General features: G+C 40.9%; 1 protein-coding gene across 8 annotated transcripts; it reads left to right on the top strand.

The window, feature by feature from the left end:
- The first annotated feature begins 331 nt into the window (after positions 1-331).
- Positions 332-25,043, top strand: Ggps1 (geranylgeranyl diphosphate synthase 1). 8 transcript variants are annotated; one of them, XR_003484127.2, is made up of 6 exons: positions 332-552; positions 6,909-7,001; positions 9,611-9,681; positions 12,481-13,026; positions 21,432-21,531; positions 23,898-24,034. XR_003484127.2 is itself a non-coding variant. In XM_027409415.2 (5 exons), exons 2-5 carry the CDS (start codon positions 6,932-6,934, stop codon positions 24,042-24,044), a joined length of 834 nt encoding a protein of 277 aa, XP_027265216.1. In that variant the 5' UTR covers positions 332-552; positions 6,909-6,931; the 3' UTR covers positions 24,045-25,043. The 8 variants fall into 8 exon arrangements, 6 of the variants coding, with proteins under 6 accessions (XP_027265216.1, XP_027265218.1, XP_027265217.1 ...); XR_003484126.2 differs by having other exon boundaries at positions 21,405-21,531; XM_027409415.2 differs by lacking the exon at positions 21,432-21,531 and having other exon boundaries at positions 23,898-25,043.

The following is a 25,043-nucleotide window of genomic DNA, read 5'->3' as shown; positions in this document are numbered from 1 at the left end:
CCTTTCTCCCCTCCCCTCGGTTCTTTTCCCCTCCCCTACCTCTTTCCCGGATGCCTCTCAGACGATCTAGGATTGGCTAGGATTCTTCGGAGCCCGCCTCTTCCAAGTTTTTATTGGTTTGAGCGATGCAAACAACGACGCCATTTTCCCACCAGTTCTATGGAAACAGAAAGTTATGCCTCGATACTTCCTGGGATTTGTAGTCCACTCTTCCGAGCCAATTGGCAAACTCTCGGACATAAGAACTACCAAGACCGCAATGCCCCTTGCCTGAGTTCGACGGGAGCGGGGAGGGGAAGGGGGCGCGGCCATAAGGTAGAGGGGAGGTGGCATACGACGCTTGCGCAGTGTGACAGGGATGGCGTATTTTCTTGCACCGAGTAATGCGGCGGCGGTGGCCGCTGAGGAGGGCGGAGATTTCTGTGGTGAAGTAGTGGGAGGGCTCCAAGGAGGTCTCGCGAAGAGCCGCGGTCTGAACTAAAAAGTGAGAAGTTGATGTGGGTACTGCTTGTCTCGGACCGGCGGCTTGAAGTCTGAGATCATCGTGGAACCGTGAGCAGCGGCAGGGGGGGACCCGGATGGGGAGCGGGGGAGGGGGTACCGAGGAGGAAGAAGAAAGGAGGGAGAGGACCCGGATGCTGACCCGGATCGGGGTGACTAGCGACCGGGTGGTGGGACGCGTGGGAGGCAAAGGAGCTCCGAGGAGTGGAAGGGGGTACCGATGCGGCTCAGGGGAGAAGCCCGCCTGCGAGCTTATTACACCGCTGCCCGTGTCGAGCCCTTTTCCCCAGAGCTATCATTCCCCCGGCTTGGAGTGAAAAGATCTTGCTGTGCGCGTCTCAGCTGCGTTTCTTGGTAGCCCCTATCTGTAGCTAGTTTCAAGTCAGAGCCTGCCTATTAAAAAATAAATAAATACTCTGCATGGAATTTTCAATATTTGTATGCGTGCTGATGCGCTGATTTTATCCTCTGAGATGTTAGGAGAAGGTCAGTCATCTTAATGGAAAGACGAGATGGACCGTGTACAACTTCCTGAACGCGTCTGCTCAGACAAAGTGAAGCGTGATAGGAGGATGTGGATTAGAACTTTGGCTCAGGGAAGTATAGAGCGGTTTTCCTGAAGGAGTGAGGACAGAGCTTGACTCAAGAAGCCAGCAGAAGAGCCTAAAGGAAATGAGAGCCCAGAAAGAACATGCTGGGAACCCGTTTCAGGAGAAAGCTTTGCCAGTATGATGAGGAAGGTTGGTTAAGGAATTTTGATCCAGCACCCTGGAGACTGAAGCAGGAGGATTACTGTGCATGGTAGGCCATCCTAGACTACACAGGATGACCCTGTCACCAGAAAGAAAGAAAAAAAATTAAAACAGGTTTAATCTGTTCTAATGGCCCAGTGAACAATAGGATACGTTGGATTCCCGACTTGAATTGCTAAAATAACAACTCACCCAAAAATAGAGGAGTTTAGCATTGTGGTGCTGGCACATTCCAAGGCCAGCCTGATCTACATAATGCGTTTCAGGCTAGCCTGAGCCAGACAGACCCTGTCTCAAGAAAAAGAAAAGTAATGAAGGGAGATCAGAGCGACAGCTGCAGTAGTATTTCAACAGGGTAAATGATCTGCTTGCATATATATTCACTAATCCACTCTTAAAAAATATTTCCCACAGCTTTTCAGTTTTGAAAGTGGGAAAATGATATCAGATTCACACTGAGGCATTCTATAGTGATTCCACATAAGGTAATCTGAGTTTGGGCCACTCAGCACTTGTAAGTCTAGTAAATGAAAAGCTGAGAATTCTACCCATGACAATTGACAGCCCTTAGTTTAAAAAAAAAAATCAAGAGTATATAGAACTCTTAAACTCGTAGACTCTAATGCAAAACAGATTGACTCTGGGCACTTACATAAGTTTTCATGTTTCTCCACCACAGAGAATACTATATGTAAATTTTCTCTGGAAAGGAAACATTAATTGACTTATTTGAGTACTTTTAAACTGTGAATGAGCAAAGGAAATACTTCTTTAATTCATCGCTAGTAGAGAAGTATTAAAGATTAAAAAAAATAAACTTCTGTATTTCAGCTGCAGAGGCAGGCAGATCTCTGAGTTTGAGGCCAGCCTAGTCTACAAGGTGAATTCCAGGGAAAGCCAGGGCTCTGTTACACAGAGAAACCCTGTCTGAGGATGTGGGGGGAACAACATGACACTTCAGTTTTTAAAGGATGTGTCACTCTTAATTTCTGTGCAGAATGTACCTGCTTTTGACCCAGAGGCAAATTCTTGGTGACTTCATTATTTTAAGTTAGGTCAAATGTGCTTTCCAGAATGCAAACCAGATAGCAGCATGCTTTTTGCTGCTACCCTAATTGAGAAGAGATGCTGCTAGCTGGTTTAAAAAGAGGAGTATATTAAAAGATGCTTTGGGGACTTGAGGATTCAGCTTATGGTAGATCATGAGCAAATGCAATGCTTTGGACATCACCCAAAACAAAAAAGAACAGATTTTTTTTTTAATCATACATTTAAATGATCTGTTGCCAACATTGTCTTCTTTCTTTGCATCTTTTAATCTTTAACCTCTAAGAACAAAGTAACATGTCCAGTATTAACAACTGTAATCCCACCTCTCCAGGAAGATCAAAATTCAAGGCCAGCCTGGACTACATGGGGAGTTCCAGGTCAATCTAGACTACATAGCAAAACCCTGTCTTGGGGGAGAAAAAATGTTGCTATGTTGCTGTTTGAAATATTTCAAAGTATTTTTATGACCATTCTTTTCCTTGTGATGTTCTTCCAAGGATAATGGAAAACTTTTCCTTAGGAAGTGAGAGATTGAGACATGTCATGTAGCCCAAGCTGGCCCTGAACTCCTGATCTTTCTTCTCCCCACTTTCCAGCTGCTGGTATTACAAACATGTTCTACCGCATTTGGCTAGAAATTTTGTATTTGGGGTGTTTCTCTATGAATTTATTTTGCTAAATTGCTGTGGTGGGTTGCTGATTTTTTTGTGTGTGTGGATGTTTGACATGTATTATTATTAAGAATTAACTACCCAAAAATGGGCTCTTGAGGCTGTAGAAATGGCTCAGTAGGTAAAGTGCTTGCTGTGAAATCGTGGACCTGTGTCTATCCCTAGCATCTATATAGCTGGATGTGGCTGCACACACCTGTAATCCCACCAATGGGGAGGCTTGCTAGCCAGCCAGTCTAGCCAAACCAGCAAACTCTAGCTTCAGTGAAAGACTCTTTCAAAAAATAAAGTGGGAAGATTAAGAAATTACCCAATATCTATCTCAAGGTTCCACCTACACCACTGTGGTGGTTTAAATGAGAACCCCCCCCAAGATTAGGAGGTATGGACTTGTTGGTGGAGGTGTATCACTAGAGATAGACTTTGAGGTTTCAAAGGACCATGCCATCTCTAGTTAGCTTTCTGCCTCCAGCTTATGTATAAGATGTAAACTCTCAGCTACTGCTCCAGTGCCATACATGCCTGCCTGCTTGCTGCCAGATCTCCATCATGATGTTCATGGACTCACCCTCTGAAACTGTAAGCAAGCCTCCAATTAAATGTTTTCTTTTATAAGTTGCCTTAGTTATAATGTCATGGTTTGTTGTTTTGTTTTTGGTTTTTTGAGACGGGGTCTCTCTACATAGCCCTGGCTATCTTAGAACTATGGAGGCCATACTAGCTTTGAACTCACAGAAATTCTCCCCTGCCTCTGTCTCTTGAGTGCTGGGATTAAAAGTGTGCACCCCTGCACTAGACTGATCATAATGTATCTTTATAGCAATAATGTAATAACTAAGACATACACACACACACACAATTAAATAAATGAATACTTACTTTGTTTTCATTTTTCCAGACAGGGTTTCTCTGTGTAACAGCTCTGGCCATCCTAGAACTTGCTTTGTAGACCATACCATACTGTCTCTGGCCTCCCAAGTGCTGGGATTAAAGGCATTCCCAACACCACCACCACCTTGCTAAGAATAGTTGGTTTTTGTTTTTTTGGTGTTTTGTTTTGTTTGGGGCGGGGGGGGGGGGGGGTTGAGACAGGGTTTCTCTGTGTAGCTTTGGAGCCTATCCTGGCACTCGCTCTAGAGACCAGGCTGGCCTTGAACTCACAGAGATCCACCTGTCTCTGCCTCCCAAGTGCTGTGATTAAAGGCGTGCACCACCAACGCCCAGCCTAAGAATAGTTTTTAAAGCATGCTTTTCACTGGTTATGGTGGTACACATGTAATCCTAGCACTTGAAGGCTTAGAAAAGAGGATTGTTCATTCTAGGGCAGCCTGAATCACATTGGAAAATCCTGCCTCAAATAACAAAAAAGTGTGTGTGTGTGTGTGTGTGTGTGTGTGTGTGTGTGTGTGTGTGTGTGTGTGTGTGTTTAATTCTAAAGAGCAACCTGAACAATAAATACATCACTTTCACTTTCATTCCTTGATTTCCATTTGTCATCTGTCTTCAATAAAGAGTTACAAACTGAGGTTGCAGTGGAGATTACTCAGTCCGTAAAGCATCTATGAGGCATAAGGAACCAAGTTCCACATCCCCCCATCTTTAACCCCAGCACTTGCCTGGACCAGAACATGCATATCCCAGGAATTCTATTGGCTAGCCAATCTAGCTAAATTGGCAAGCCCTGGGTTCAGTGATGGACCCTGTCTCAAATATAAGGTAGAAAATTATTGACGAAGACCCAAGGTTGTTACATAGCTTTTATACAAACATGTACTCATACACATGAATACATGTACACACAAAAATATTTGTTTATGATAAGTATTTTTTGGTTTATGTATGTGTGTGAGCACCCACATGCCACAGTGATTTTGTGGAGGTCAGTATAGCTGTTAGCTCTTAACTTTCTTTTAATTTTGTGTATGGAGTCATCAGATGTCTCTGGGCTAAGGGTTTGACACAAAGCCTGACAACCTGAGTTGTTCTGTCCATGGGATTCATGTGATAGAAGAGAACAGATTCCCTCTTCTAGAGGCTATCAAGTTGACAATACCAGCCATCACTATGGTGATATCTTGCTTGTACAAATAAAGCCTGTCAGAGGGTCAGAGAATGGAACTTGCCACTAGCTAACCATAGAGGTCTGGAGGTCTGTAAGGACAGACAGGAAGTGAAGTAGCTGGGCAGAAACAGTCTATAAGCAGGCAGAAACAGGAAATTACTCTCTTGTCTGCTGAGACACCATGTAGCCACAGAAGGAGTACAGGTCCAGGCATTCTTCTGTAAGCCAAGATCACATGAAAATACTTAGATTAATAGAAATGAGTTAGTAATTAAGAGAGAGGTAGACAATAAGAAGCCTGAGCCATCTGCCAAACAGTTTATAAGTAATACAAGCCTCTATGTGTTTACTTGGGACTAAGTGGCTTCAGGACCAGGTGGAATAGAAACTCCATCTACACATTAGAGGTGCCTTCCAGTTCCAAAACCTGTGACATGCATCTAGCTCTTGACCAACAATAACCATGAGCTGCCATTATGTAACCAAGTTAAATTTGGTTTTATATTTACAGTGAATACTAGAAGATTATTAGAAGATAGCTTACAGTCCTGAAAACCAAAATGGTGTCCCCCAAAGAAGAGACAACTCATAACAGCTAAACCTTGCCAGAGATGCCATGGTTACCAGAAAAGCAGAGCTTCTTAGGAGAAAAGTAGACATAGATATTTACAAAGAAACAGAAGATTCACCAGTAGAGGATGCCCCCGCAAAGACCATGATTGAAGCTGGGCAAGGTGGCATGCTCTGTACCCCAGTATTTGGAAGTAGAGGCAGAAGAATCAGGAATTCAAGGCTAGCTGGGCTACATATAGCTTGTCTCAAAATATACATATGTACATACATGCCACAATTATATTCTACCAAGTATGGAAGTAAAGGCAATATTCAAAATAATGAAGCACTATAGGAAATTCTTAAATAAAATAATTGCATTAAAATTAGTATGCATCTTAAAAACAATCTCTGAAATTTACTGATTTGAGAAAAATGTTCTTCACAAATTATAAAGCACACTTATCTTAATATTCATGGAAAGAATATTTGTAATCATTATTGAAATGTTGTTTTGTGAATTTGTTTTGACATTTATTTGGTATCAACAATTTAAGTCATTTATGATTAATTAACTAGCAAAGCTTACTGTAAGTCACCTAAGAAAAGTACTTTAAAATCAATTAAACATTCTGATCCATGTAATCAGTGGAATGAAAAATTTTTCTTTTTAGAAACTTGAGGTATAATTTATATATCTACCATACAAAGTTTATAGTTAAGATGAGTTTGGTGGCTTGAGCCCAAAATTTCAAGGCCAGATTGGGCATCATAGTGAGACCCCGTCTCAGGACAAACTAGATACGATGTTGCATGTCTGTAATTTCAGCACTGAAAACCATGAGGCAGGACAGTCACAAATTTGAGGCCATCCTAGGCTATACCATAAGACTTTTCAAAAACTTTTTTAAAAATTTTAATTTAGTAGATTTTAGTATAGCCACAGTATAACAGTATAATTACCACATTCTATTAACATTTTGATCCTATACACACACACCACACACATGCAAGCGTGTGCACAGACCTTCATTATTCATTAGTAGCAGTCTTTATTTTTTCTGAGCCAGAAACCACTAGCCTGCTTTCCCATCTGTGTAGATTGCCTGATTCAGAACATTTCCTATAAATAGGATCATACAGCATGTTCTTTTGCTTTACATAATGTTTTCAAGGTTTTATACATGTAATGTTTTGCTATATAAATAAAATTTAAGGTCTGTCTTTCCAAAAAACACCTTAATAAAAATTCCTTTGCAATCTAACACTTAAAGGTAATTTGGTTCATGAGGTCATTTTTATATTTCTCCTTTTTAACAGATCAGCTTTGAAATTTATAAAACATGGAGAAGACTCAAGAGAAAGCTGAAAGAATTCTTCTAGAGCCCTATAGGTACTTACTTCAATTACCAGGTAACAAACAGTTCAGTTATTGTCCATATAGCATAGTTTCAGAGTGGTGTTTATTTAAATGTTAGCAACAGGAAAGTTTAAACTGAAATGGTCTTGAGACCTTCTACTTGAAGTGATACCATTAAAAGAGGAATTATTCAAAGAATTACATAATGAAAATGTTTCTGGGGGCTAGAGAGATGGCTCAGAGGTTAAGAGCACTAGCTGCTCTTCCAGAGGTCCTGAGTTCAATTCTCAGCAACTACATGGTGGCTCACAATCATCTATAATAAGGTTTGGTACCCTAACACTGTACACATACTGGATAAATAAATAAATATTTTTTAATATTAAAAAAAGAAAAAATGTTTCTCTTTTGCTTTCTGTTTTATTGAGACAGGAACTCACTGATACATACCTAAGCTGGCCTAGAATTCATTAAGTAGCCCAGGCTGGCCTAGAATCCAGGCCCTGCTAGGATTACAGATATTATTCCTTCTTTCTTTTAATTATGTGTCTGTGGGATGGTATGTGCATGTGCATGCAAATGGCTGTGGTCAGAGGCGATGTTATAGCCTCTGGAGTTGGAGTTACAGCCAGTTGTGAGCCTTCTGTGATGAAGGTTCCTAGCACCTAGGACCTTAACGTTTAACTCGTTCTTTTTTGGAGCGGGGGGAAGAAATCTTTGAGACAAGATTTCTTTGTGTAGCTTTAGTGCCTGTCCTGGAACTTGATCGTAGACCAGACTGGCCTCAAACTCCTGCCTCTACCTCCCAAGTGCTGGGATTAAAGGCATGTGCCATCACTGCCTGGCTCTTAACTCATTCTTAATCTCTGAGCCATCTGTCCAGCCCAATTTTTTTTTTTTTTTTTAGGTTTTTTGTTTGTTTGTTTGTTTTAGTTTTTTGAAGCAGGGTTTCTCTCTGACTTTGGAGGCTGTCCTGGAACTAGCTCTTGTAGACCAGGTTGGTCTTGAACTCACAGAGATCCGCCTGCTTCTGCCTCCTGAGTGCTGGGATTAAAGGCATGTGCCACCAACACCCCATTCCAACTCCTTTTTTTTTTTTTTTCCTTTATTTATTGTTGTGACTGTATGTGGAGCTTAGAGGATCCTGGGGATGGAATTCAGGTCATTAGGCTTTGCCCTAATCACCTTTACCTCTGAAACTTAACCGTTTTTTTCTTTTTTTTTTTTTTTTTTTTTTTTTTTTTTTCTTTTTTGAGTCAGAGTCTTGCTGACTTCAAACTCACAGAGTTTGTCTTTGTCTTCCTAGTGCTGGGAATAAAGGTATGCACCACTATACCCAGACTGAAACTTAACTTTTTTTGTCTCATTTTACACTTTTACTTTATGTGTATGGAGGTTTTGGCTGTGTGTGTGTGTGTGTGTGTGTCTGTGTGTCTGTGTGCCTAGTACCTGAGGAAGCCAGAAGAGGAGGTCAGTTCCCATAGGACTGAAGTTATAGTTACAGTTCTGAGCCACCATGTGAATGCTGGGAATCATACCTGGAACTTCTGGAGGAGCAGCAAGTGCTCTTAACCGCAGAGCTCCCTCTTCAGCCTCTGAAACTTGACTTCTGTATAACTATTTTCTTGAGCCCTGAATTTGCAATATTAGACATGCATACGATACCTTCACTAAATGAACTGTTGTAATTTTTATTTACTGTTGCTTTATGTTTAAGATAATTTAACTTCTACTGGCAACTACTTTAGACCTTTCTCCAGCTTTCCATGTGAAAAAGAAAATGCTTTTGGAAAGCTACTGGCTCTAGTCAACAACTAGAGGTTTGTTTAACTGGTTTGACTGTAAACTGAAGTCACGCTACTCTCTTAGAATCTTAATTTAAAGGAATGACATAATTTTATGAGGAAATTCATTGGCAAAATTCTTTCAAGTTTTTGTGTGACAGGTAGTGCTAACTAATTGTCCCTAAACTGACTTTGTTTTGTTTTTTTTTTTCAGAAAAAGGAAGAGATTAAAGTGCATTTTCTAAAAATGACCATTTCACCCCCCAAGTTAAGATTATAATTCACTGAAGTGCTTTAGACTTTCTTGTCAGCCCTCATTTTAAATAGCTGTGCTTTTTTATCTTTAATTGCATATATATATGTATGTGTTGGGGGTGGGAAGTATGTACACATGCGTGTGGGTGCCCACAGAGGACTAGAGAGGGTGTTAGAGCTCCTGGAGCTGGAGTTACATATGGTTGTGAGCCACCTGACATACCCACCCAAGTGTAGTTTGAATGATAAAATGAAGAGGATGAGTCCAGCCCCACTGTATTATTTACAATGGGGAATCTGAAGGATATTCATCAGGGAAGGAAGTGGGTTGATGTGACTGTCTTACTAAGTCTGATCAGTTTTAAAGCAAGTTTTTCACTTTTTCTTGTAATTACATTTTGGAAGCCAATGAGATGACTTAGCCGGTAAATGTTCTTGTCACCATGCCTAAGATCTGACCTCCAACGCCAGGACCCACACACTCCTGAAAGCTGTCTTCTGACCTCCACAAGTGCACCATGAAATGCATGTGCACATACAAACACAATTGAATAAATGTTCTTTAAAATTATTTTTTAAGTAAAATAATGTTTTATTTGACATGTCCTATGTTTTAATTGCAGGTAAACAGGTGAGAACCAAACTTTCACAGGCATTTAATCACTGGCTGAAAGTTCCAGAAGACAAACTACAGGTATCTAGGCAGTCTGCTTTTTCTCTGCTTTGTCCTACTGTGGGTCAGATTCTGGACTTTGAGCATGCTGGGCAAGTGCTCTGCCACTGAGCCACAACCCTAGCCCTTAGGCGATTTTAATCTTATTCTTCCCCATTTAACCACCAAGGAATTAGTAAGTGCCATGTAAAAATATTCCAAGATCCTTATTCTGTTAATGCTGATGCAATGTTATATATGGAGGTTGCTAAATATTAATTAGTTGTAAAAGCTTAAGACAACTGAGACTTTAATAATTTGGTAATATCATTTAATACAACGTTTTAAACAAGCATGCACCTTAGAAGGTAGCTACATAGGGAGTCTATATCTCAAAAAAAAAAAAAATTCTGGGCTGGAGAGATGGCTCTGAGGTTAATTAAGACCATTTACTGTGCCAGGAGGTGGTGGAGCACACCTTTAGTCCCAGCACTCAGGAGGCAGAGGCAAGCAGATCTCTGTGAGTTCGAAGCCAGCCTGGGCTTCAAAGAGAGTTCCAGGAACCCTGTCTCAAACCCCCCCCAAAAAAAAGGAGGAGGAGGAGGTGGAACATGTACTGCTCTTGCAGCAGACCTAAGTTCAATTCCCAGCACCTACAGCAGGTACCTCACAACTGCCTATAGCTCTAAATCCAGGGAAATCAGATGTCTCTAGCCTCCAAGGGCATCTGCACTCACATGCATATACTCACACACTGAAACATACACAAATTAAAAATAGTAAAAGTAAATCTTTAAAAAGTTCTCTGTGTCTATATATGTGTACACGTGTGTGCAATAGTCTTTGCATGTATTTGCATGTATAAACCTTTACATGTATGTTATAATCAGAGGTTTCTCTGTCCCTCCCTGTCCCACAGCCACTTCTAAATAATCAATCACTCAGAGGTTTAATATTAATACAAAATGTTTGGCCTATAGTTCAGGCTTATTACTAACTAGCTCTTACATTTAAATTAACCCATTTCTGTTCATTCATATATTACTACGTGATCATGCTTTTACCAGTCTGCTGGCATCTTGTTTCTTGGGTGGCTGGCTCTCATCTCCCTTGATCATGCCCTTCTTTTTCCCTTTATTCAGTTTAGCTTTCCCACCTACCTATATTCTGCCTTCCTATAGGACAAAGCAGCTTTTATTATCAACCAATGAGAACAACTTATATTCACAACATCCAGAAGGATTATCCCACAGCATTTCTGCCTTTCTGTCTAATCAAAAAAAGAATGTTTCAACTTTAACATAGTAAAATTAGACAATAAAACTGTTATCAAAAAAAATGTTATCAAGTAGCTGGACGGTGGTAGCGCATGCCTTTAATCCCAGCACTCGGGAGGCAAGGAAGGCGGATCTCCGTGAGTTTGAGACCAGCCTGGTCTACAAAAATCTAGTTCCAGGACAGCCTCCCTCCAAAGCCACAGAGAAACCCTTTCTCCAAAAACCAAAAAAAAAAACAAAAACAAAAACAAAAAACTGCTATCAAGTAAGAATGACAGCTACAATAATCAATATTTGACAAAATTAAAGAAAATATTTAATTACTTACCCTGTCTTGGTAAATTTAAAGCTTCATATCTAATTTACCTTCTTGTCATAATTAAGAAAAACTATAATTATAACCACCTAATCTTCAACTCCATCAAAGACCAGAGAAGGAAATAATATTATTATTATATTATTACCTGAGTAGGCAGGAAGTGCAGACTATTGACTTCCAAATATGACAGAAACATCTGGCTGCCTGACAGTCACCCAAGTTTCCTCTGCAACATTGGGGCAACTCTCTTTGACCTACAGGCCTATCATATCTGAAAGACTTTCCTGTGAAGCAGGGAATTTTAAAGGACTGTCCTACCTTGTCTTGGCAAAGCTTGGCAGTTGCCTTATTTTGTTTTCTGCTGGTTCAGTTTAGACAGTATCTGTCAGCAATTAAAGCAAGGGCAGTTTCTTTGCCCACATGGCTAGCTTTTACCATAAAAGTAACAAACTCCATTCGGAGTTTCTTTGATGCCCATCGTCTTTTCTGGGGTATGTTGTTAAAACATTTAAAATACCATATTCGGTAGGTCTTTGAAATGTTTGAAGAATACCTTTCTATCTAAAATATCCCTTTGTATATCTAAAAAACGTAACTAACATGACATTAAGTTTGACTATTTTTGTAAATCTATATTCCTTAATTATACATTACATTTTTAATTGAGCTGTATAAACACAATGCCTTAAGCAAGAGTAGAAATATACATTAAGCATAACAAAATTAACCTTAAATTTATATCAATAAACTAAAATCTGTACCAGTGTAAAATATTTTGAGATTCACACTTATTTTTTAGATGAAAGTAAATTCAATCATCTACCCTTTTTTTCCAGTATAATAATCTTTTTTCCTATCATTTCTATATCATATCCCCCTTTTTCTTTTCAAAACATGATCCCTGAATTTAATCTCCTTTGTTCAGGCTTACTACTAACTAGCTCTTTCATTTAAATTAACCCATTTCTATTCATCTGTGTATCACCAGATCAATCTGTGGTCATGGCTTTTGCCAATCAGCTGTCATCTTATTTCTTGCAAAGCAGGCTCAAGTCTCCCTCAACTCTACCCTTCTTTCTCCCTGTCTTCAGTTTGGCTTTCCCAACTAGCTATATTCTTCCTTGCTATAGGCCAAAGCAGCTTTTATTACTTATTATGAACCAGTGAGAGCAGTGGTCAGAAGGATTATCCCACAACAGTGTGTATTAGTGAAATTTTCTTTCTATTTTGGTTGTTTTCCTCTAGATTATCATTGAAGTGACTGAAATGCTACATAATGCCAGCTTACTCATCGATGATATCGAGGACAATTCAAAGCTCCGACGTGGTTTTCCAGTGGCACACAGCATCTATGGGATCCCATCTGTCATCAATTCTGCCAATTATGTCTATTTCCTTGGTCTAGAAAAAGTCTTAACACTTGATCACCCAGATGCTGTGAAGCTTTTCACACGACAACTTTTAGAACTCCATCAGGGACAAGGCCTAGATATTTACTGGAGGGACACCTACACCTGCCCCACTGAGGAAGAATATAAAGCCATGGTGTTGCAGAAGACAGGTGGATTATTTGGACTAGCAGTAGGTCTCATGCAGTTGTTCTCTGATTACAAAGAAGATTTAAAGCCACTGCTTGATACACTTGGTCTCTTCTTCCAGATTAGAGATGATTATGCCAATCTACACTCCAAAGAATACAGTGAAAACAAAAGCTTCTGTGAAGACCTGACAGAAGGAAAGTTCTCATTCCCCACTATTCACGCCATTTGGTCAAGGCCAGAAAGCACCCAGGTACAGAATATCCTGCGCCAAAGAACAGAAAATATAGATATTAAAAAATACTGTGTGCAGTACCTGGAGGATGTAGGTTCTTTTGAATATACTCGATACACTCTTAGAGAGCTTGAAGCTAAAGCCTACAAACAAATTGAGGCCTGTGGCGGGAACCCTGCACTAGTGGCTTTAGTGAAGCATTTAAGTAAGATGTTCACAGAAGAAAGGGAATAATATTTGCCATTCTTGATTAGACTCAGAGTTTCTTTCAGTTGAAAATGAAGAGTGACTTGCTATTTATCTTTTCAAGTACTAGTCTCCAAAACCAAGTAAATGAGGGTGATGTGGGTGAAACAGTTTTATTGTCAGAATCCCTTTGTATAAAAATACAAACTTAAGAGCTAGAGAAATGGCTCAGTGGTTAAGGGGCTGCTCTTCCAGAGGACCCAGGTTCAATTTCCACTGCCCACATAGAAGTTTATCAGCATCTAAGTCCAGTTCCAATGATCTAATGGCCTCTTCTGGCCTTTGCAGGCAGCAGGCATGCATGTAGTAAACAAACATACCTGTAGGCAAAACACTCATACACATAAGATAGATTTTTATTTAAAGCACAATTGAAAGTATCAGGAGCCACAAACACAGGGCTTACAAATGTCAGACGCTAAATGTGACAAACTCCCTACCACCACAAGTGTTCCAGGTTTGCGAATAAAAAAAGACTTCACCTTCCAAGAAACTGTCTGCTTCCTAACTGTATGACATGGATGGTTCCCAATTCAAAACAGGGACTTCCTAGACAAATCTCTTTAGCTAAGTGGCCTAAAAACCAAAGAACTGCTGTCTTTCCCTAAATGATACTGCTAGGAGTATGTCAGTTTTGTCTCTTTGAAGGCCTATACCAAAGTCTGAAAAGACAGAATGAAAGCAGTAAGCACTCTTGTTTCCATCCTTAACACCCCACAAGTTCTGGTTTTATACCAAGGAGGTTCTACATAATGAAGTTCACATCCTGGTTCCAATCTCTCTCTCTCTCTCTCTCTCTCTCTCTCTCTCTCTCTCTCTCTCCTCCCTCCCTCCCTCCCTCCCTCCCTCCCTCCCTCCCTCTCTCTCTCTCTCTCTCTGTGTGTGTGTGTGTGTGTGTGTGTGTGTGTGTGTGTGTGTTGTAACATTTTTCTGCCCCAAACTGATTAGTATCTGTATGTAATGTTCCTGTGAAAGAAAAAAATAAACAGAAAAAGTGTTTTGTGGAACATAGCTGTAATCCCAGAAAGCCAGAGGTAAAGTCAGAAAGCTCAGAAGTTCAAGTTTATTCTCAGCTATATGCGTTTGAGGCCAGTCTGGGCTACATGAGACTTTGTCTCAAAAGAAAAGAAAAACTGAATTTTTTTTTTTTTCCCTTGAGACAGGTTTCACTATACAATTGTAGCTGGCCTCAAGGATCAAAGGATCTGCCAGCCTGACCTTTGCCTCCTGAGTGCTAGGATCAAAGGGGTGTCTCACCATGCCTGACAAAAAATGTACAAGTCATTTATTTCCTTGCCTAATCAAATTAAACTTGGTCTGGTACTAATTCATGATTCTTCTGTCATTCTTTTGTTTCTGATTTTTGAGACAGGGTATCTGTGTAGCTCTGACTGTCCTGGAACTCACTCTATAGACCAGACTAGTCTTGAACTCACAGAGATCTGCCTAGTTCTGACTCCCAAGTGCTGGGATTAAAGGCTTCTGCCACTACCACCCAGGGTCTTCTGTCATTCTTTTTTGTTGTTTGTTTTTTGGTTTTTCAAGACAGGGTTTCTCTGTGGCTTTGGAGGCTATCCTGGAACTAGATCTTGTAGACCAGGCTGGTCTCAAACTCACGGAGGTCTGCCTTCCTCTGCCTCCCAAGTGCTGGGATTAAAGGCATGTGCCACCACCACCTGGCTTCTTCTGTCATTCTTGTTTTGACTTTGTTCAATAACAAATAGTGAATTGAGGACTTCATTAGAGTCATTTTATCCGTCCAGTAATCAAAATTCCATTCTTTACCTAGTATGTGGTCACAGCTGTTAATTCAGAAGAGGGCTAGAACATAATGAGTAGTTCAACTCATTGAATAAAATGATTTTATTTGTGCATGCCTTTAATCCCAGCACTTGGTAGGCAAAGAAAAGCAGATCTCCAGATCTCCATGGAGGCCAGCCTGATCTACAGAGTTCCAGGACAGCCAAAGCTATACAGAGAATATATATATGTATATACACATATACATATATATATATATGTATATGTATATATATATATATGCGCTTAGGTTTGTAGTACAGTAATGCTTTTCCTGCCTAAGAAACTCTTAAGATATCCTCTTAGAAAGTTAGATTTTGCCATGTCAGAGACTTTTTTGTTGTTATTATTTTGGTTTTTTTTTCGAGAGAGGGTTTCTCTGTGTAACAGTCTCCTGGCTGTCCTGGAACTCTTTACATAGACTACACTGACCTCAAACTCAGAGTTTCACCTACCTCTGCCTTCCACCTTGATCACTCTTTACTCATTTTAATTAATTTATTTGTCTTTAGAATATGTGGGGATGCTGGTGTGTGCATGCAAACAAAACACACGGAGGTTAGAAGATTTTTGGAAGTTAGTTTGCTCCTTCTACCATGAGTTCCAATGAACAAATTTAAGTCATCAGATGTGCATAGCAAATGCTTTTACACTCTGAGCTATCTAGTCAGCCCCAACCTTATTTTTTGACACAGGGTCTTTCACTGAATCAGGAGCTCATTAATTTGACTAGTTTGCATAGCCAGTGAGCTCTGGGGATCTACCTTTCTCCACTTCCCTAGCATTGGGGTTACAGGTGTATGTTGGCACACTCAAATGTTTATATGGGTGCTGGGATCTGTATTCAGGTCCTCCTGCTTGTGTGGCCGGTTATTTACCCAATTGAGCCAGCCCTCTGCCATATTATTATCATTTATCCCTGTTCAGATGCAAAGCAAAAATCTTGTTCCAAAGGGGATAGGAGCCTATTCTAAGCTAAATGGGTGTCCATACCTCAGCAACACAAAATTACCCAGAATGGCATGTTTCTGTGAAAGAGGAGTTATAAACTTAAAAAACATTTTTTATTAAATTTATTTTATCTAGTGTGTGTGTGTTATGGCATGCATCTGGAGGCCAGGTCACAGCTTGTATAGAAATCAGCTTTCATACCATGTGGGTTCTTGGGATTGAACCCAGGTTTCATAGCAAGTAACTTTATCTGCTGAGCCATCTCACCCACCTATCCAGTTTCATGTAGATGGAAGTTTCTGTCCCACTTGGTCCCACAGCCGTTTAGCCCCAAATAAACACACAGAGACTTATATTAATTATAAACTGTTTGGCTGATGGTTCAGGCTTCTTATTGTCTAGCTCTCTTAATTATTAACCCGTTTCCATTAATCTAAGTATTTCCATGTGGTGTTGGTTTATCAGAGAATGCCCGGACCTGTTATTCCTTCAGTGCCTACATGGTGTCTCTCTAGTGGTTCTTCTCTGTGTCCTCCCCCAGAATTCTCGTCTGGTAGCCCTGCCTGTACTGCCTGCCTGGCTAATGAGCAATCAGCGTTTTAGTCATCAACCAATAAGAGAAACATATATACAGAAGGACATTCCCCATCAGTTTGATAAACGTTTATAGTCACAGAACAAAAGAAAGTCATGAATCAGGACTGGAGAAATGGTTCAGCAGTTAAGTTGTTCTTTCAGAGGACCCAGGGTCAATTCCCAGCACCCTCATGGCAGCTCATACCTGACACCTCATGTAGTCATACATGCAGGGAAAGTACTAATACAAATTAAAGAATAATATTAATAAAAGAAAGTCATGAATCAGTGTATTTACCAAATACATTATTTGAGACATCAGGTAGGTCACAACAGCAGGAAAAGGAAATGTCTTCTATGAACTTCAGGTGCTACCATATAGCATCCTCAGCTTCAGGGTTGGCCCAGGCTGGTGTCCTGTAAGTTCAACAGTGCATTCCAAGTAGGGTGAGTGACACCTAACCCCTGGTATTTCAAAGACAAAACCAGAACAATTATGAGTTTGAGGCTAGCATGTACTATATAGCAAGTCCAAGGTCAGCCTTGGCTATATAGTGAGACACTGTCTCCAAGATTCAAAACCAGAACATGTATTCCACAAGTTCTACCTGGTAGTTACAAAGAGGTTAGGTCACATCCAGAGGTTGGTAGAAATGGTTATTAAGGGATCTAAAGATAGCCCAAGATATTTTGGCTCTCAATGTGCAATAGACCCTTTTTCCACAATCACCTATTATAGCTAGTCCACCAGTCTATAGATTCTTCAATATGGACATATGTCCTTCAAATACTTCAGTCCACAGCTGGATCCCCCCCATGTGGTAGCAGTTCAGTTGTTGAGTCCCCATCCCCAGGCTTTGCTGAAGTTGGTTGCCTTCCTCCATCTTGTCACCAACTATTCTGTTGCATTTAGCTTAACCGGAAATGATCTTAGGTGTGTGACTCCCACATCACCCACACATACTTTTTTGTGTAGAGGGTATTGTGATGTTGCCGCTTTTGAGGTCAAAGGTATCCTCGAAGTCAGGAACCAAGAAATACCCCAAAGTCACACTGCACAGCAAGTGTCCCATGAGACTTAATTGAAAAAGACAAGAGAGTGACTGCCTGTGCTCTGGAGAGGAGCAGCAAAGAACGGAGCAGAAATCAGACTTTATATAGGGTTTCTTGGGGTACTGAGTTTTTCAGTGTGGCCTGGGATTGGAGGGATTTTGTGGCTTGATCTTGGGCTTTTGGTTTGTTTGCCTGTAGGGCAGGGCCTGGCCACTCTCCCACCTCAAGGGGTTGGGAAAGGTTGTTGTGGCCATTAACGAAGTCTGGGGAATGGGGCTTAGCCGCTTTGACCTTGAGGTGCAGATATGAACAGCACACCTAACTTTTCCATGACTTACTAGGTATGTGAACTCTTGTCCTAAGCATTTTACCCAACTGGGGCTGGATCCTCAACCTCCTCCCCAAGGTAGGTTTGTGTGTCTTTTTTTTTTTTTTTTTTTTTTTTTTTTGCTCACACTATGAAGCACAAATTTCACCAGGACTGTATTTCTTTTTCATTGCTAGGTCTCCATGGCCTAAAAATAGGCTGACACTCACTAAATATTGACTAAATGAATGAATGATGAGATTCAAAATGGATTGTACTGTAAATATTTGATTTTTTTAAGTTTGAGCTCACTCTCCCCATGTTTTAAACATTATTTTAAACAAACTTATCCCTGTGAGTCTGACATGGAGAAAGCGGGACTTCGAAAACTGAGTAATCACCTTAGTGATTTGCAGTCACTGGTGATGGTTAAACACATGATTTTGGAAGGGTGGAAGGAAGGGGAAAGCCAGAGAGGTGAGAAAGTATTAAAACAAGAAGGAAACAAAGGTGCAGACAAGAGACAAGGTTCAGGTCCAGTGAGTGAAAAAGATGGCTCTGCAGGTAAAGGTGCTTGATACAACCTTGACAACCTGAGATCCCCAAGCCCCATGTGTTGAAACAACTCTCAAAGTTATTTTCTGACTTCTGCACATGTGCTATGGCTCACAGGTTCCTGTGTACGCACAGGTGTGCATGTGCACACACACAGTAATATTTAAATTTGGACACCATTCTTACTGGGACCAGGAGAATCCCAATTTTAAAAGTGTATGTTCAAGCCGGGCATTGGTGGCTCACACCTTTAATCCCAGCACTCAGGAGGCAGAGGCAGGCGGATCTCTGTGAGTTCGAGGCCAGCCTGGTCTCCAGAGCGAGTGCCAGGATAGGCTCCAAAGTTACACAGAGAAACTCCTGCTCGAAAAACCAAAAAAAAAAAAAAAAAAGTATGTTCAGTGCAGTGGCTGAACCCTTGCCTAGCATTCACAAGGCCCTGGATTCTATCCCTAGCAGAGGGTGTTAGGTGGTAGAGAAAGGATTTTTATTTATTTATTGTTTTGCTTTGTTTTGTTTGTTGTTGTTGTTTTGAGACAGGATTTCTGTTTGGCCCTGGCTGTCCTGGAACTTGCTCTGTAGCTCAGGCTGGCCTCAAACTCAGAAATCAGCCTGCCTCTGCTTCCTGAGAGCTGGTATTTTGGGAGGAGGCAGGGGTGGAGACAGGGTTTCACTGTAGCTTTGGAGGCTGTCCTGGAACTCACTCTGTAGACCAGGCTGGCCTCAAACTCACAGAAAACCGCCTGCCTTTGCCTCCCAAGTGCTGGTATTAAAAGTCTGTGCACCACTGCCCAGCAAGAAATAGGAATCTGGTGAGTCTGAAATCTGTAAACCAACGTGCTCTGTGTTGAAGGTCCTGCAGATTGGCATGAATAGAATGGCATGGTCATGGAGACCTGGGATGTTGTAGATTGAAAGCCAGATTATGTTTGGCTTTAGTTTCCTCACCTTTGTTGCAATACTGAGAATTGAAACTCGAGGCTCATGCTTTCTGGGCAAGCACTCTGCCAATGAAGTATAGCCACAGCCTTCTTTTTACACTTATTTTCAGACATGTTTAGTTAAATTGTCCAGGTTGCCCTTGAACTTTCTATCTTCCTGCATGACCTTCTGAGCTACCAGGATTACAAACCTGCACCAATTCTGGCTTCATAGTCCCTTTTGATAGCCATTTACCAACTATCTGTCTGCTTTAGTATTTTGGTTACTATTAGGTAAAACCTTGGAATGCATTGTTAAACTTAGCAGAGCATTAACTTCTACCAACCCGAAAGATAAAGATAGCATCTGGGGCTAGAGATGGCTCAGCAGTCATGAGCACTGACTGCTCTTCCAGAAGACCCAGGTTCGATTCCCAGCACCCACATCACAGCTCATAACCATCTGTAACTCTAGCCCCAGGGGATCCACTGTCTTCTGACCTGAGGGTACTAGGCATACAAGTGGTGCACAAACACATGCAGGCAAAACACCCATACACATAAAATTTTTAAAATGTTTTTAATTTAAAAAAAAAGAGAGACTTGGACAAACTGGACAGGGGGAGGGGACCTGGGTAAATAAAATTTTAAAAAGAAGCCTGGCAGGGTGGCATACATCTTTAGTCCCAGCACTCAGGAGGCAGAGGCAGGCATATCTCTGTGAGTTCAAGGCTGGCCTGGTCTACAGAGTGAGTTCCAAGACACCCAGGACTATGCAGAGAAACTGTCTTGAAAAACAACAACAAAAAATTTTTTAAAGAGCTTGGCATAGGCCGGGCAGTGGTGGTGCACGCCTTTAATCCCAGAACTCAGGAGGCAGAGGCAGGCAGATCTCTGTGAGTTCAAGACCAACCTGGTCTACAAGAGAGAGTTCCAGGACAATCTCCAAAGCCACAGAGAAACCCTTTCTCAAAAGCCAAAAAAAAAAAAAAAAAAAAAAAAAAAAAAAGAGTTTGGCATGATAGTGCAATGTTTAATCCCAGCATTCAGGAGGATCTCTGAGAGTTCATGGCCAGCCTGGTCTACAGAGTGAGTTCTAGGACAAGCAGAATTACATAGAAATACCCTGTCTCAAAACAGACAGGAAAAAAAGACAGCATTTGAAATCTATAAGATTCACCCTGTTCTTTTATCATCTACCTACTCAATATCCCCACCAAAGTATTTGGTAGGTGCATTAATTTTGTTTTTGTTTTTTGAGACAGGGTTTCTCTGGCTTTGGAGGCTGTCCTGGAACTAACTCTTGTAGACCATGCTGGCCTCGAAGTCACAGAGATCCACCTGCCTTTGCCTCCCGAGTGCTGGCATTAAAGGCGTGCGCCACCACCGCCCGACTAAATGCATTAATTTATGGCCTTCATTCGTTCTATAACTATAAAAGTTGATGCAACCTCCCACAGTATGGCATAAGTCAGGGTAACCTGAATCCGTGTTTGCAGACCATGGCTGGAATGGTTGTTTCTTATCTTTTGGCTTTTTGGGCGGCCCACAATCCAGCTCCCAAATAAATCACACACGGAGGTTTATTATTTCTTATAAATGCATGTCCTTAAATTGGCTTGTTGCTAGCCAGCTTTTTTAAAATTATCCTGACTACCTTTTACCTCTGGGCTTTTATTTTTCTTATTTCTGTATATATTCCACTCTTACTCTGTGGCTGGCTGGGTGGCTGGCCCCTAATGTCCTCCTCTTTTTTCCTTCTATTTATCCTCTCTGCCTGCCAGCCCCACACCTATCCTTGCTCCTGCCTCAATATTGGCCATTCAGCTCTTTATTAGACCATCATGTGTTTTAGACAGGCAACGAATCACAGCTTCACACAGTTAAGCAAATACAGCATAAACAAAAAGTCACACACCTTAAAATAATATTCCCCAACAATGGTCATTCATTCTTCACTTTTAAAAAAATAGCTTTTCTCTCTTTAGAGCAAGAGTTATGTTTTGTATCACCAGTTTTAACAAACAACATGAGGCTTCATCTTCCCTGGAGGAGTCACCGGAGCCATAGGCCCTTCATGTCCATTATCTATGCCGCCTCTTTGGCTGGATATTGGTGAGCCCTTTCTTCAGTTCTCTTTACTTGATGATCCTATGATTTATGCTGAGTTGGTTTCTAGTACTTAAAATTTTTAATTTATTTTTACTTATGTGTGTGTGTGTGTGTGTGTGTGTGTGTGTGTGTGTAAAACAGAGAGAGAGAGAGAGAGAGAGAGAGAGAGCTTGAGAATGTGCACATGTATGTAAGTCCAGGATGGCTTCAAACTAAATATATAGTAAAAGATGACCTTGAATTTGTTCTAGTGTCTCCATCTCCCAGGTGCTGGGGTTAGAGATTTATGCCACAATGCCATCTTATGCAGTGCTGGGAATCAAACCCAAGGCCCTATGTTTCCTAGGCAAGCAACCTGACAACTGATCTGTATTCTGGTGAAACTCTCTTCAAAACTTATTAGAAAAAGGAAACAGACAACTGGGCGTTGGTGGCGCAGGCCTTTAATCCCAGCACTTGGGAGGCAGAGGCAGGCAGATCTCTTTGAGTTCGAGGCCAGCCTGGTCTCCAGAGCAAGTGCCAGGATAGGCTCCAAAGCTACATAGAGAAACCCTGTCTTGAAAAAACAAAGAGAAAAAAGGAAACAGACATTTCTCTCAAAATTATGAATCCACAGCAAACATGGCTAAGCTCCAGGTAATGAGATGAACTGGATCCAGCTTTTTAATTTTTTTTCCTCCTTGCCCTTCCCTTGAATCTATCTGTTAGGGTTTTTTATTGCTGTGTAGAAACACCATGACCTTGATGACCATGGCAACCTTTTTGTTTTGTTTGTTTTGTTTTTCAAGACAGAGTTTCTCTGTGTAACAGCCCTAGTTGTCCTGGAACTAGCTCTCTAAACCAGGCTGGCTTCAAACTCACAGAGGGCCTCCTGCCTCTGACTTCTGGGTGCTGGAATTAAAGGCATGTGCCACCACTGCCCAGTGACCACAGCAACTCTTTTAAAGGAAAACATTTAATTGGTGGCTCACTTACAGTTCAGAGTTTTATCATCATGGTAGGACTTGTCAGTGTGAAGACAGACATGGTTCTAGAGAAGTAGCTTAAGTTCCAAATCTGGCAGGCAACTGCAAGTAAACTGAGATCCTGGGTGGTATCCTGATCATAGGAAACCTCAAAGCCCATCCCCATGGTGACACACTCCAACAAGGCCATTCCTACTGCAACAAAGTCACACCTCCTAATAGTGCCACTCCCTATGAGATTATGTGGACCTACGACATTCAAACTACCACACTATATTGAGGTAGACAAAGTTACATGCACCCAGTGAAAAAACCCATTTCAAAAGAGATTGTGAAACAAATACAACAACAAAAATGCATGTGTGCACTGTCCACAAAGGACAAAAGGCCTCAGAGAAACCCCGAGTGGAAGTCAAGATTATAGAATATTTAACTATGTAAAGAGGTATTGCATTTGTTTAACTATGTAAAGATGTGTTGCTGTTTTACTTTGCCTAAGGTACCTGATTGGTCTAATAAAAAGCTGAACAGCAATAACGAGGGAGGAGATATAGGTGGGTCTTCCCACCTATAGGAAGAATAAGTAGGAGGAGGAATTTAGGATCGAAAGAAAAGGAGATCAGAGGGGCCAGCCAGCCAAAACACACAGAAGAAGCAGGAAAGCAGGACAAACAGAATGAAAGAAAGATAAAAAGCCCTGAGGTAAACGTAGATGAATAGAAACAGGTTAAATTAAGTTAAAAGAACTAGTGGGACAAGCCTAAGCTAAAGCCAAACATTGACAGTAAGTCTCTGTGTCTTTATTTGGAAATTAGTAAGAGACCCAAAGAAAATTCTAAAAGAGAATCCAGAATTTTGCTTTTTTTCCTTACTACTACCTTAGGAAAAAATAGATAATCAAGGAAAGCAAAGATCCTCACAGATAGCGAAGGTGTGCTTTAAAAAGTCTTAAATCATTTTTTAAAATCCCTCCCAAGGGTAAAGATAAGGAAATTTCTTTACTTTGCCCTCCTCACCCTCCTGATCCTCCTGCTCCTCCTCTTCTTTTTGGAGACAGGATCTCACTATGTAGCTCTGGGTGGCCTGGAACTTGCTATCTGAACCAGGTTGAACTCTAATTCACTGAGATCTGCCTGTTTCTACCTCCCCCTCTTGAGCGCTGGGATTAAAGGTGTATGCTACCAGCCCCAGCAAGTAGTGGGAGTTTCCGTCAAGACAAACCCTATACAATTTCAATTGGGAAAAAGTTGGGGAATATTATATTTTCTAAATGTGTACAGCACCCTACTCATTTATTGGGAAATGGCTTTTGGAAGCACATCAGGCTTCCTTTTTCACAAAAGCAATAATCTTTGAACATGACATGGAAAACATCCAATCATCTTTTCTATTCTTATAAAACAGGCACGAAGAACTCTACAGGGGGATATCGAGAGCCTTCATTCACAAGTACCAGGAACATACTGGGAGAAATCTTCAAAAGACAATGTGAATAACACCAGCCATCCTGTTGAGATGACAATAAACAAAACAGACAAGAGCCAGGTATAAAGCTTGTCCTCTGGGACCAGATGTCCTGGGGAATCAAACCTACCATACAAGAATATCTAGAAAAGGGGGGCTGGAGAGATGGCTCAGAGGTTAAGAGCACTGACTGCTCTTCCAGAGGTCCTGAGTTCAATTCCTGGCAACCACATGGTGACTCACAACCACCTTGAATGAGATCTGGTGCCCTCTGCTGGAATGCAGGCAGAAGACTGTATACATAATAAATAAAATCTTTAAAAAAAAAAAAAAAAAGACTATCTAGAAAACGGCTTGTAATCTCTTGCTGCTGTCCTGCTACACCCTACTATGAAGGAAGTCAAATGAGAGAAGATGGAGATTTGTGCAAGATTTTCAGTGCTGTCCAACCGTCTTACTTGGCCATCTAAAATTTCTCTAAATCCATCCGATTTTTTTATAATAGATCTTTGTAGTGCCTTTTGTGGTGTCAAACAACCAGTGTTTGTTCACCTTCACATGAGAACAATATACTTACATGTGCACATTTTTTTTGAAAGTGTTTCTCTGTAGCTTTGGAGCCTGTGGTGGAACTCCATCTGTAGACCAGGCTGGCCTGGAATTCAAGAGATCCGCCTGCCTCTGCCTCCCAAGTGCTGGGACTAAAGTTGTGTGCCACCACTGCCCAGCACATGTGCATAATTTTAAGAAACATTTGGAAAAGATAACTAAAAATCTTGAATTTTGGCATAAATTTGATGCCAATTTAATTTAGGTCAGGTTTTTTTTTTGTTTTTGTTTTTTTGTTTGTTTGGGTTTTTTTGTTTTTTGGGGGAATGTACTGTTAAACTCAGCAGACTACTAGTTTCTTCCAACCCTAAAGCTAAAACTACAGGACTTCTGGAACTGAAGTGATTGGCCTATTTTTGCTGTAATCTGCAACTCTGTCTTCCACCAACTTATTTTGAAACTGTTCTTATGTATGACTTTCATGTGGTGTGTGTATGTGTATATGACTAAAAATTCAAGTAATCTCTTCCACAGTAA

The sequence above is a fragment of the Cricetulus griseus genome, chromosome 3 (genome assembly GCF_003668045.3).
Source record: "Cricetulus griseus strain 17A/GY chromosome 3, alternate assembly CriGri-PICRH-1.0, whole genome shotgun sequence".
Classification (NCBI taxonomy): Eukaryota; Metazoa; Chordata; class Mammalia; order Rodentia; family Cricetidae; genus Cricetulus; species Cricetulus griseus.
The sequence above is the reverse complement of the archived record's forward strand: the minus strand, read 5'-3'. Positions and strand labels throughout refer to the sequence as shown.